This window comes from Spermophilus citellus, assembly GCF_964194105.1.
Source record: "Spermophilus citellus genome assembly, chromosome: 3".
In the NCBI taxonomy this organism is placed as follows: domain Eukaryota; kingdom Metazoa; phylum Chordata; class Mammalia; order Rodentia; family Sciuridae; genus Spermophilus; species Spermophilus citellus.
Window position 1 is genome coordinate 2,616,145 of NC_138184.1, and position 11,595 is coordinate 2,627,739.

General features: G+C 65.2%; 1 protein-coding gene across 4 annotated transcripts; it reads right to left on the reverse strand.

Moving 5' to 3' along the window:
• Positions 1 to 449: 449 nt before the first annotated feature.
• SIRT6 (sirtuin 6) lies at positions 450 to 8,161 on the reverse strand. Of its 4 annotated transcripts, none has more exons than XM_081283829.1 (8): positions 8,052 to 8,161; positions 7,319 to 7,446; positions 6,057 to 6,239; positions 2,635 to 2,694; positions 1,636 to 1,731; positions 1,488 to 1,568; positions 1,293 to 1,416; positions 450 to 1,223 (listed from the first exon to the last, which is right to left on the reverse strand). In XM_081283829.1, the coding sequence occupies exons 1-8, from the start codon at positions 8,115 to 8,117 to the stop codon at positions 906 to 908; spliced, it is 1,056 nt and encodes a 351-aa protein (XP_081139955.1). In that variant the 5' UTR covers positions 8,118 to 8,161; the 3' UTR covers positions 450 to 905. The 4 variants fall into 4 exon arrangements, with proteins under 4 accessions (XP_081139955.1, XP_081139956.1, XP_081139953.1 ...); XM_081283830.1 differs by lacking the exon at positions 8,052 to 8,161 and adding an exon at positions 7,887 to 7,905 and having other exon boundaries at positions 451 to 1,223; XM_081283827.1 differs by lacking the exon at positions 8,052 to 8,161 and adding an exon at positions 7,682 to 7,879 and having other exon boundaries at positions 451 to 1,223.
• Positions 8,162 to 11,595: the final 3,434 nt, after the last annotated feature.

Here is an 11,595-nt window from a genome sequence, read left to right on the forward strand (position 1 = left end):
GTTAATAAAGTATTTTGACAGGACACGGCTGGGGGGCTCAGGGGAGCTGGGGGGTGGAGTGCGGCCCCCGTCTGACAGCTTCAGCACCTTGGAGAAGGACAAGGGCCGGGCGGGACCCCTGGAGCCCAGAAGTGGGACCTGGGGACCAGGACCTGCTGCCGAGGGGCTGCGCTACGCACCACGGGCCTCATTTTAAGATGAGAAAACCAGGTCGAGGTCACAGGCGGGGAGCGGGGACAACCTGACCAACACCACCCCCACCGGCTGCGCAGGGGCCAGGACCCACGGGGCGGGGGGCCTCTCTCCTCCAGGGACACCCCACTGGGGGCAGAAGGCGTAACCAGGGCCCGGGGCTGCAGGAGCGCCCCCCCAGCCCCAGGATGGCGGGTGGGGAGGGGGCGAAGCCCTCCCCTGTCCCCAGGGTGCTGCACCAAGGGACTGCAAGGCGCCCAGCTGCTAGGAGTCTGTCTTTATTGCGTTGAAGACTTGGGGAGGCCGGGGACCTTCTCCCCGCAGCCCTGCCCTCAGCGGCGGGGGGTCCGGCTCCCTGTGGGGGTCCCTGAAGGTGGCCTTGGGAGGCAGATCAAGAGCTGATGGGGAGGGAGTGTTCGGAGTCCCCAGAGGGGCCCAGGGCGCTCCCCCTTTAGGCTGGAAACTGGGGAGGAGGGCGTCTGCCACCCGCTCCCAGAAGTCCTGAGTCGGAGGCTGGCCGTGGCGGGCGGTGGGCCGGGCTCTTGCTGGGCTCCCCAGAGGCCCAAGAGCCAACCAGACAGTGGAGGCCCACGGCCCTGGGCCTGGAGTCCGGCTCTCAGCTCCCTGAGGTCCCCGGGGACAGGGACAAGTAACAGTGAGACCATAAGGAAGAGGAGTCCATGGTTTCTGTGGGAGCCCGGGCCAGCGCCTGGTCAGCTGGGTGCCGCCTCGGCCTTCACCCTCTTGGGAGGCCGGCGGGGGGCAGGGCTGTCTGGCGGCTCCCTCTTGGGGCTGGGGGGCTTGCAGCCATTGTGCCGGGCCCGGGTCTCCACGCTGGGCTCCTGCCCGGGGTCGCTGGGGGGCTCCTCCTTGGGCTCCAGCTTGGGAGCCGGAGGGCGCGGCAGGGGTGGCAGGGCCCTGTCCAGCACGCGGGGCCCGTCCCAGGCGGGGATCTCCAGCCCCAGGTGCTTCATGAGCCGGGTCATGACCTGGTCTACGTAGCCGTGGATGCGCAGGTCAGCGTGCCGGTCCTGCAGGGCGAGCAGGGTCAGGCGGGGCAGAGGCCCAGGGCCCCGGGCGGGGGTGGGCTCGGCACCTACGTGCTTGGTGGGCTGGAGGTTCACGATGACCAGCCGGCCTCCCCGGCGCTTGGTGGCCAGCGGCAGGTTCCCGCTGGGCCGGATTTGCAGGGAGGTGCCCAGGGTGATGGACAGGTCGGCGGTCCTGGGGCCAGGAGCACAGGCTCAGTCCCTGCCCGCCCCGCTCCACCCCCACCCCGGGCACAGGGGTCCCACCTGCTGGCCTCGTCGGCTCGAGCCAGGTCCCGGTCCGGCAGAGCATCTTCCCAGTCCAGGATGGTGTCTCTCAGCTCCCCCCTGTGGGCAGTGGAGGGTCAGCCGGCCCCCCGGCCCCCGGGGCTGGGCGGTGGGGAGGGTCACTCACCTGCAGGCCCGCAGCCCTCTCGCCTTGGCCATGGTGCAGAGCCGGCCGGTGGCCTTGAGGCCCATGGTGCCCACGACCGTGTCCCGGACATACTGCCTGCCCAGGAGGAAGGAGGCAGGACAAGGGTCTCGCGGGCCGCCCTGAAGCCCCGGGCGGCGCTGGGCTTTCTCCGAGACGCTCTTGGGGAAGGGGTTCCCGCACCGGGACCCGAGCAGGAGGAGTCCGCAGACGGGAGGGGGTGGGCCCTGCGGGGAGCCCCGCCGGGGACCAGGAGAGGCCCGGTGGCCAGCGCTCGCCTGGCACGAGCCAGCCAGACCCTGGGTCCTTCCCCGCGCAGACCACGCCAGAAGCTGAGGCTCTGCAACTCGGGAAGGGACTGGGGCCCTGGGGCACCCCGAGTCAGGGCACTGGACGGAGGTCTGCAGCCAGCAACTTGGAAGGTCAACGGCCAGAGTGGGGGTCACTCCCTGTCGTGGGCTGGACTGTGTCACCCAAAAGGACCTGCTGAAGCTTAAGCCCAGTGACCCAGAGGGTGACCCTGTCTGAAAGCAGGGTCACTGGGGGTGTGGTCAGTCGAGACAAGGTCCGACCAGAGGAGGGGGACGGCTGGTCCTCCAAGAAGGGAGAAGACACACAGGAGACAGCCATGTGACCTTGACCACGCGGGCAGCGGCGGGGCCACCAGGTGTCCCCGGAGGGCCGTGCCCAGGCCTCCCACAGCCCTGGGTCTCCGGGAGCGTCAGACTGGACTCCCAGGGCCCCGGCAGCTGAGTCACTGTCACCAGCTCTCCCACCAGCCTGCGGTCATGCACAGCCAGCCTGTCCCCCCCAATGACACCCACAGCCACCCTGTCCCCCCCACCGATGACACCCACAGCCACCTTGTCCCCCCCCAATGACACGCACAGCCAGCCTGTCCCCCCTGACACCCACAGCCACCTTGTCCCCCCCACCGATGACACCCACAGCCAGCCTGTCCCCCCCAGCCCTGCCACTCACGTCCTGCACTTGACACACTCTTCTACAAACATGTTCCCGTGCAGCTCAGCCAGCTTGTCCCTGTGCGAGAGGAAGGAAGAGGCTGCTGGGGGGCTCCCTGGGTGCCCAGGCCCCGCATCCACAAGACCAAGCCACTCCCCCCACCTTCCGGCCCCCATCCGTGCGCTGTGCATCCCTGCACAGTGGCCCAACCTCTCTGCACCTCTCTCACTGTCCTCATGGCTGACCCCACCTCTGCAGACGGGCAGCCTTTCTCTTGGTAACATACCTGCCCCCTTCCAAAGTGTAGGAGGCTGCTGGGCCACCCGGTGGAAGGACAGGGTTGGAATTCCAGCTGGCCATAAGAGAAATGTGGCATGCGTGGCCCCGGAGCACAGGCTTTGGGGCAGGGAGTGAGAGCAAATCTGCTGAGCAACCCTGAGCCAGCCTGTTACCCTCTCTGTGCCTCAGTCCCTCTCTGTGGAATGAGACAGTGACATCCAAGTCTTTGGATGTCAAGGGTTCCAAACAAGAGGCGTGGCAGGTGCTTCCCTGTGGCTCCCCTGCCACCTCCCGGGGACCCTGCTGCAGTGCCACCTCCACAGGGGAGCCCTGCTGACCGCCCCTTCACAGCCACAGCTTCCCAGCGCCCCACTGTGTGCACTCAGGACAGGGACCCCCTGAACCTGGTCCAGGGACCCCACTTCTGCCCCACCGAAGCACAGACCCTGGGACACAGGGAACAACTGCCATCTGTCTGGTCCATTCCGTGTCCCGCACTAGAAGAGCCTGGCACGCAGTAGGAGCTCAATAAGTAAACACCTGGGCTGGGGCCAGCTTGCTCCTGCGTGTGAGGACTGGCGCTGGGAGCCTGGGTGCAACTGTGTGCCCAAGAGGCCGCCTGGGTGTCTCTGTGCCCCGTCAAAGGCCCATCCCGCGTGCTCAGGTGTGGCAACCAGGCCTGGCCTGCAGCAGCTCGGGCTCCGTCCACCCACAACCACGGGGTCCTGGGGCAGGGAGGGCACTCAGGTGTGGACCAAGTCTGGGCTGCAGCAGGGCTCAGGGGCAGCGCCAGGACCTGGGCTCCGCCAGCACCAGAAAGGAGGGCATCTTGAAACCAAGCAAGCGGCAAGCTCAGGACCCGCCCTGCCACCCGGCACACCTGAGGGGACTCACACCTGAGGGGGTTACACCTGAGGGGGTTACACCTGAGGGGAGTCACACCTGAGGGGTCACACCTGAGGGGAGTCACACCTGAGGGGGTCACACCTGAGGGAGTCATACCTGAGGGGGTTACACCTGAGGGAGTCATACCTGAGGGGGTCACACCTGAGGGGATTACACCTGAGTCATACCTGAGGGGGTTACACCTGAGGGGGTTACACCTGAGGGGAGTCACACCTGAGGGGTCACACCTGAGGGGAGTCACACCTGAGGGAGTCATACCTGAGGGGGTTACACCTGAGGGAGTCATACCTGAGGGGGTTACACCTGAGGGGGTTACACCTGAGGGGAGTCACACCTGAGGGGGTCACACCTGAGGGGAGTCACACCTGAGGGGAGTCACACCGGAGGGGGTCACACCTGAGGGGAGTCACACCTGAGGGGAGTCACACCTGAGGGGGTCACACGTGAGGGGAGTCACACGTGAGGGGAGTCACACCTGAGGGGGTCACACCTGAGGGGAGTCTCACCTGAGGGGGTCACACCTGAGGGGAGTCACACCTGAGGAGGTCACACGTGAGGAGAGTCACACCTGAGGGGAGTCACACCTGAGGGGGTCACACCTGAGGGGAGTCACACCTGAGGGGAGTCACTCTTGAAGGGAGTCACACCTGAGGGAGTCATACCTGAGGGGGTTACACCTGAGGGAGTCATACCTGAGGGGGTTACACCTGAGGGGGTTACACCTGAGGGGAGTCACACCTGAGGGGGTCACACCTGAGGGGAGTCACACCTGAGGGGAGTCACACCGGAGGGGGTCACACCTGAGGGGAGTCACACCTGAGGGGAGTCACACCTGAGGGGGTCACACGTGAGGGGAGTCACACGTGAGGGGAGTCACACCTGAGGGGGTCACACCTGAGGGGAGTCTCACCTGAGGGGGTCACACCTGAGGGGAGTCACACCTGAGGAGGTCACACGTGAGGAGAGTCACACCTGAGGGGAGTCACACCTGAGGGGGTCACACCTGAGGGGAGTCACACCTGAGGGGAGTCACTCTTGAAGGGAGTCACACCTGAGGGGAGTCACACCTGAGGGGAGCAACACCTGAGGGAGTTCATACCTGAGAGGAGTCTCACCTGAGGGGAGTCATGACTGAGGGGAGCAATGCCTCAGGGGTGTCACACCTGAGGGAGTCCCACCTTAGGGGGGTCACCCCTGAGGGAGTCACACCTTAGGGGAGTCACACCTGAGGGGAGCAATGCCTGAAGGGGATCACACCTGAGGGGGGTCACACCTGAGGGGAGTCTTGCCTGAGGGGAGCAACACCTGAGGGGAGTCACACCTGAGGGGAGCAACACCTGAGGGGAGTCACACCTGAGGGGAGTCTCGCCTGAGGGGAGCAACACCTGAGGGGAATCACACCTGAGGGGAGCAACACCTGAGGGGTGTCACACCTGAGGGGAGTCACACCTGAGGGGGGTTACACCTGAGGGAGTTCATACCTGAGAGGAGTCTCACCTGAGGGGAGTCATGACTGAGGGGAGCAATGCCTCAGGGGTGTCACACCTGAGGGAGTCACACCTTAGGGGAGTCACACCTGAGGGGGGTCACACCTGAGGGGAGCAATGCCTGAAGGGGGTCACACCTGAGGGGGGTCACACCTGAGGGGGGTCACACCTGAGGGGAGTCTCGCCTGAGGGGAGCAACACCTGAGGGGAGTCACACCTGAGGGGAGCAACACCTGAGGGGTGTCACACCTGAGGGAGTCACACCTGAGGGGTGTCACACCTGAGGGAGTCACACCTGAGGGGAGTCACACCTGAGGGGGGTCACACCTGAGGGGGGTCACACCTGAGGGGAGTCTCACCTGAGGGGGGTCACACCTGAGGGGAGTCTCGCCTGAGGGGAGCAACACCTGAGGGGAGTCACACCTGAGGGGAGCAACACCTGAGGGGTGTCACACCTGAGGGAGTCACACCTGAGGGGAGTCACACCTGAGGGGGGTTACACCTGAGGGGAGCAATGCCTGAAGGGGGTCACACCTGAGGGGGGTCACACCTGAGGGGGGTCACACCTGAGGGGAGTCTCGCCTGAGGGGAGCCCCCTGGGGACGCTCCACCTCCACCAGCCTGGCTGATCTGAGGGGCAGCTTCTCCCAGCAGGTGGAGAAAGACCTGGAAGCCCCGGGTCGGGGGGCGCGCAGAGCTGTGATGAGCCCCAGGAGCGGGGGACCCAGGGTGTGGCGCCCCAGGCCGGGGGCAGGCAGAGCCAGTCACCTGGGGAAGCCGGAGCGCACGTGCAGCCCGTCCACGTTCTGACTGACCAGGAAGTGGAGCAGGCCCACCCGCTCCAGCTGCACCAGCGCCATGTGTGTCTTCGTGGGCCGTGCGCTCTCGAAGGTGGTGTCGAACTGGGGGGCCAGGCCGCGCTCCTCCATGGTCCAGACGCCGCGGGGGCCCCTGGAGGTGCAGGGGGAGGGTTTGGAGCAAACAGGCGAAGGCAGCAAAGGAGACAGAATCAGAGCCAATGAGACAAAGAATCAGAGACAGACAAAAGAATCAGAGGAAGGCAGAGCAGAGCAGATGGAGAGAGAGCCAGAGGGAAGGACAGGGACAGAGAGAGCAGGCAGGGACGGGAAGACAGGTCCAGAGCACGGAGCGCAGGCCGGTCAAGCTGACCCTGGCTACACTGGTGATGCTGGGGTCATAGTAGACCCCTGTCCTGCCCTCAAGGAGTTATGGGGGAGACACAGCTGGACTCTGGCCCTCCAGGGTCAGGTCTGGTCACAGGGAGGGACCCAGAGCTGGGGCAGCAGCGGAAGGGGCCTCACTGGGGACTGTGGGGGAGGAAGGCGACCACTCCACTCAGCCAGAGGGGTAAACACAGGCTGGCAGCTGCCCGAGGGAGGTCTGGGGGCCACAGCAGGGGAGCAGGGCAGTGGCTCAGGGCTGGACCTGAGCCCAGAGGGCGCCCTGTGACTGTGACCGTGACCCGTGACCGGTGACTGTGATAGGGGAGCTGGGCGGGCAGGGCTCAGCCTCAGGACCTCAGCAGCCCTGGGACCCTGTTCCCGCCGGGAGGGTCTGGGCCTGGGCCTGGGCCTGGGGCCCAGGAGGCTCTTGGGAAAGGGCCACAGTCTGGCCAAGGTTGAACCCGGCCCCTTCCAGCAACAAGACCCGCGACTCGGGCAGCTGCTGGACTCGGGCAGCTGCTGGACTCGGGCAGCTGCTGGACTCCGGCAGCCTGGACAGCACCTGGCCCACCTGCCCAGAGGACCAGGAGATGGAGGCTCCCAAGGGCAAGGCCTGCCTGGCCCCGCCCTCCTGGCAGTGAGAGCCGACCTGATGTCCCTGTGGCCACAGAACCCCGTGTGACCAGCTCGCTGTCCCCCAGGTGCCGTCTGATAGCGGCCACACTTCCCAGCACCCCTTGCAGCCAGGCGAGTTCAGGGCCAGGTTCTGGCCCCCAGGGGACAGCACAGCGGGCTGTGGTTCCAGGGACCCCCTGACCCCGGGTCCCTCGGCCGGGGGACACACACCTGAAGTCAGGGATGCCGGCGCCCGTGCTGATGCCCGCGCCCGTGTGGAACACCACGTGGGAGGCCCGCGACACGAGCAGCGCCAGCTCCCGCACCTTGCGCTCCAGCTCCTCCGGGGGGTCGAAGATCTGCGCAGCGACAGGCAGTCAAGTGAGTCCCCAGAGTCCCCAGCGAGTCCCCGAGGGGCAGGGTCAGGGGAGGGACGGTGAGAGGTGGCTGGTCCTCAGCTCCGTCCTGCTCCCTGCTCCCCAGCCCCAGGTGACACCTGGTCACAGGGCGCTCGGTGCGCCCGGGTGCAGGAGAGGGGCCGGGGGCCCAGCTCGGAGCCCAGGCCCGTGCGCCGGGCAGCTTCCCCGCACTCGCCCTCCGGGACGCAGGGGTCTCGGCCACCGGCCATCTCGACCCCTCCGGCTCAGAACCCTTCCCAGTCCCCGGGATCAAGGGCCACGCCCCAGCCTGGCACGGAGTCCCGGTCCGGCTTGGCGGGTTACGCCCGCCTCCCACCGGGGCCCTGCCGTGGCTTTCGCTGGAATCACACCCCCCCTCCTCTCCCATCAGCCCGGCAGACCTTCCCCGACCCGGTCCCTCTCTCGGCCCCGCCCCCTCCTCCCTGGGAAGTCCCTCCCATTGTCTAGCCGGGGAGCCTCCTGAGATTCCCACAATGCCCCGCAACCGCCCGACCCGCCACGCCCGCGGCCGTGGGGTCGGCCTTCGGGAACCCCGCGGCGCTCACCTCGGGGAGGCCGCACTTGCCCTTATCCGCATACGGCGACAGCCCGGCCGCGTAATTCACCGACATCGTCGCCGCCCGGACGGAACAATAAAGTTTCCCTTGTTGAGGTCGCTTCCGCCGGAAATGGAGCCGGGAGGAGGGAGGAGCCGCGCGGCTGGCCGCGCCCCGCAGACGCAGGCGCCGCTAGTGACGCCGCAGGCGCCAGATTTAGTGCTGGAAAAGAGCCGCTGGTGGGCTTGCGCGGTGGCCCTGGCGGGAAGCCACCCACATGAGTTCTCCAGTCACCCCCAAAGTGAGGGAGCACACTAGGGAACTTCATGAGGACAGTGCCATGGAAAGGGGACCCAGGACCCCAGTGCAAGGGAGGGTCTCAAAGCCACTGAGTGGTCTGTAGGCCATCCAGGCGGATGAGCTGCTCCAGCAGGGCAGGCCGTCGCTGCACCTAGAGAAACTGCCCATGGCTTCGGGGCGGTGGCTTGAGGCCCCTGCAGTCCCTGCTGGAGCCAGGGGACGCCAGGGAAGGAGGACGTCGCCCACCTTACCCGCGGGCTGGCTATGGGCACAACGTGGCCAGGCAATGGTGACACCTGCGATTAGATGTGATGGGTGCGTAGAGGGCACAGGGCCACGAGGGTGTCCAGCCTGGGACACCTGAAGGGCAGCCTGGAGGAGGACTGTGGCAGCAAAGGTCTGAAGACCCAGTGCTATCCGATAGAAGGAGGGTGACACGAGGGTGGAAAGGGCCTCCTGGCAGCAGAGGCTGCAGGTGACAGGTGGGAGGAAGGGCAAAGCAGCTCCTTCCAGAAACCGATCAGTCAGGGATGATGGAGTAGAGCCCCAGTCCTCCCTCTGGCCCGTCCGCCAGCCTGTCTCCTCCCTCAGTGCATCCCCAGCCCCTTGGGGCGGAGGCGCCCTCAGAGCGCTCAGAGCTGATCGGGTGTCAGAGCTGAGCAAGTACTGGAAGCTGCTGGTGCAAGCCCGTGGCCCAGCTGGAGGTGGGTAACCGAGCCGCAGTGGGCTCAGAGGCCTGGTGCAGGGCACTGGAGCTGCAGGAGGTAGGAGAGGAAGGCATTCGGGAGGCCTGGGCTAGAGGCTCCCATTGGGCCCGCAGCCCCGTTGGAGGAGGGAGAGGCTGCCGCACCCCGCAGCACCCGCACACGCAGGCACCCTCACAATGTGCGGCCTTCCTGTTGGCCGCTGGCCTTTACCTGGCTGGAGATGCGCCACCTCTCCTGCCACGACCGCTTAGCACCCAGCTCCCTGGCCACCAGGTTCTCCCTGCTGACCATCATCTCTTTCAGGAAGCCGCTCCCTAAAATTAGAGGGCACTGCCCCCTCTCCCAGCCTGCAGATCCCCTCCTTCCCAGGGCTTCTCTCCTGGGTGTCTCATTGCACCCACTTTGGGGTGGAATGCAGGAAAATGGGTGATGGGTGGTGGTGAGTGAATAGGCACATCGGTTGGTGCAGGGTGTCTAGGGGAGTGGATAGGTGGGTGGGAAGGTGGGTGGCAGGTGGAGGTATTATGGGTGGGTGATGGTGGATGGGGGGTGGGTGAAGCGTGACTGAGGGTGATGAAGAACCGTGACCAGATGAGTGAGCAGGACTGGTGGGTGGACGTGCAGGTGGGCGCCCAGCAGTAGGAGTACTTGGAGGAGCTGTGGGCAGGTGAGGCCCGTCCCACCCCACTCCCTGCGCCTCCCTGGAGATCCGGCTAGGACAGGGGGAGCCCCTGGCACTGGCAACCCCCCCAGCCATTCCTGCCCTGCCGCTTTAGCCATGTGTGCACAGGATGGACCAGGTGTGCACACGCGTGCACACAGCCATTGCCACAGACCCCTGGTGTGGCAAGTTGCTGCTGTTCACCCAGAGAACAGACCGACACGAGGGGACTGGGAGGGGGTTCTCTGCAGAGGACCAGTGCCCACGAAGGGGAAGGCAGAAGCAGCCCTGACCCTCCCCCACAGCAGAGCCAGGGCAGAGGGGACCAAGGCGCCACCTGGAGGGAGCGCGGCTACTTTCCAGAGTTAGAGCTCTGCCTAGAAGTGAGAGGCCAAGTTGATCAAAGCATGGGATTTTGGAACTGGGAGAAATGAAAGGAAGTCAATCTTGACAACAGGGACCACACAGCCTGGAGATCAGCTCCATCTGCACAGGCAGACGTAGTACTGGTAGAGTGGATTCACTGAGCCCCTATTATTTGCCATACTGTGCTAAGGACATCACTGGAAATCGACCACTAGTTGGTCAAGTAGAAAATATTGCGAGGCACAGTAGTCACACCTGTCATCCCAGATGCTCAGGAGGCTGAGGCAGGAGGATCACAAGTTCCAGGCCAGCCTCAGCAACTCTATGAGGCCCTGTCCAGAAAAAAAAAAAATTTAAAAGGGCTGGGGGGTGTGGGACTCAGTGGTAGACTGTCCCTGGGTTCAATCCCTAGTACAACAACAATAACAACAAAGGAATTATCTCCCTCATTTTATAGATGAGGGAGGTGAAACTCAGAGAGGGCAAATAACCTGCCAAAGGACACACAGCAGGTAAGAGATGGAGCAGATCCCTTTCTTGCTTCAGGGACCAGAACTGCCCAAGGAAGAGGAAGTGGAGGAAGTGGTCCTCTTTCAGAGGGGAGGCAGCTGACCTGCCACCCACCAGGACTGGTGTCCTTCACCCTATTCCACCACTGCCCTCCCCAGGTGGCTTGGGGGAACGAGGAACACAGACACTGGCGATGAAGACCCTTCGGGCTCGGTTTAAGAAGACAGAGGTGAGACCCCGAGATGCCCAGCCACCCCCAAACAAAGGCTCCTGCCTCCCAGGGCTGGGCCAACGATGTGGTGAGACTCTGGACCCTGTCGCCTGGCCCTCATCAGATTGATCTTTACCCAGCCTTGATAAGGCCAGGCCCAACCTGCTCAGGGTTCTTGAGGGCTCCTCCCCACCCCCACCCCACCCCCACCCCACCCCGTCAGGTTCTTGGCCTCTGGCCTCTGCCTGCGGCCTTCCCTGTGCTCTCTGCTGCCCCCTGCTGCCCTGGCCTCCCCGCTCCCCGTGCAGCTGGCACTCCCTCCTCCTGGGCTGCCCTGTCCCCCATGGCCGCCCTCACAATTTGCCTCCAGTACCGCTCCTCGGGGGATCTTTGCTCCACGAGCCTCGACGACCACGCGGTCCTCTGAGGACCCCGTTTCTCGGAGTCCTGAGCGCTCGCCTCCAGCAAATGTGTCTGAGATGGCGATCCAGGCGCAGAGCCGAGGGCCTTGGGAGGGCAGGGAGACCCGGGAGACCCTGCCTGGTGCAGCCGGCCAGATAAGCCCGAGAAGAGGCAGATTTTGCGGCACAGAAACAAATACAGAGAGGAAAGGATTCCAAGCTCAGGAGTCAGGGGAGTAGCCAGGAGTGCCCAGGGGGAAGGTGACCCCAGAGCAAAGAGCGGAGCGGGAGGGGGCGCCCTTGGGTCCTTGGGGGACTCTGAATCCCAGAGAGGGATGCTCTTTGCCCCATTACCCTGGCCCCTCCTGGTGCCCCTGAGTTGCATCCCGCATGTGGG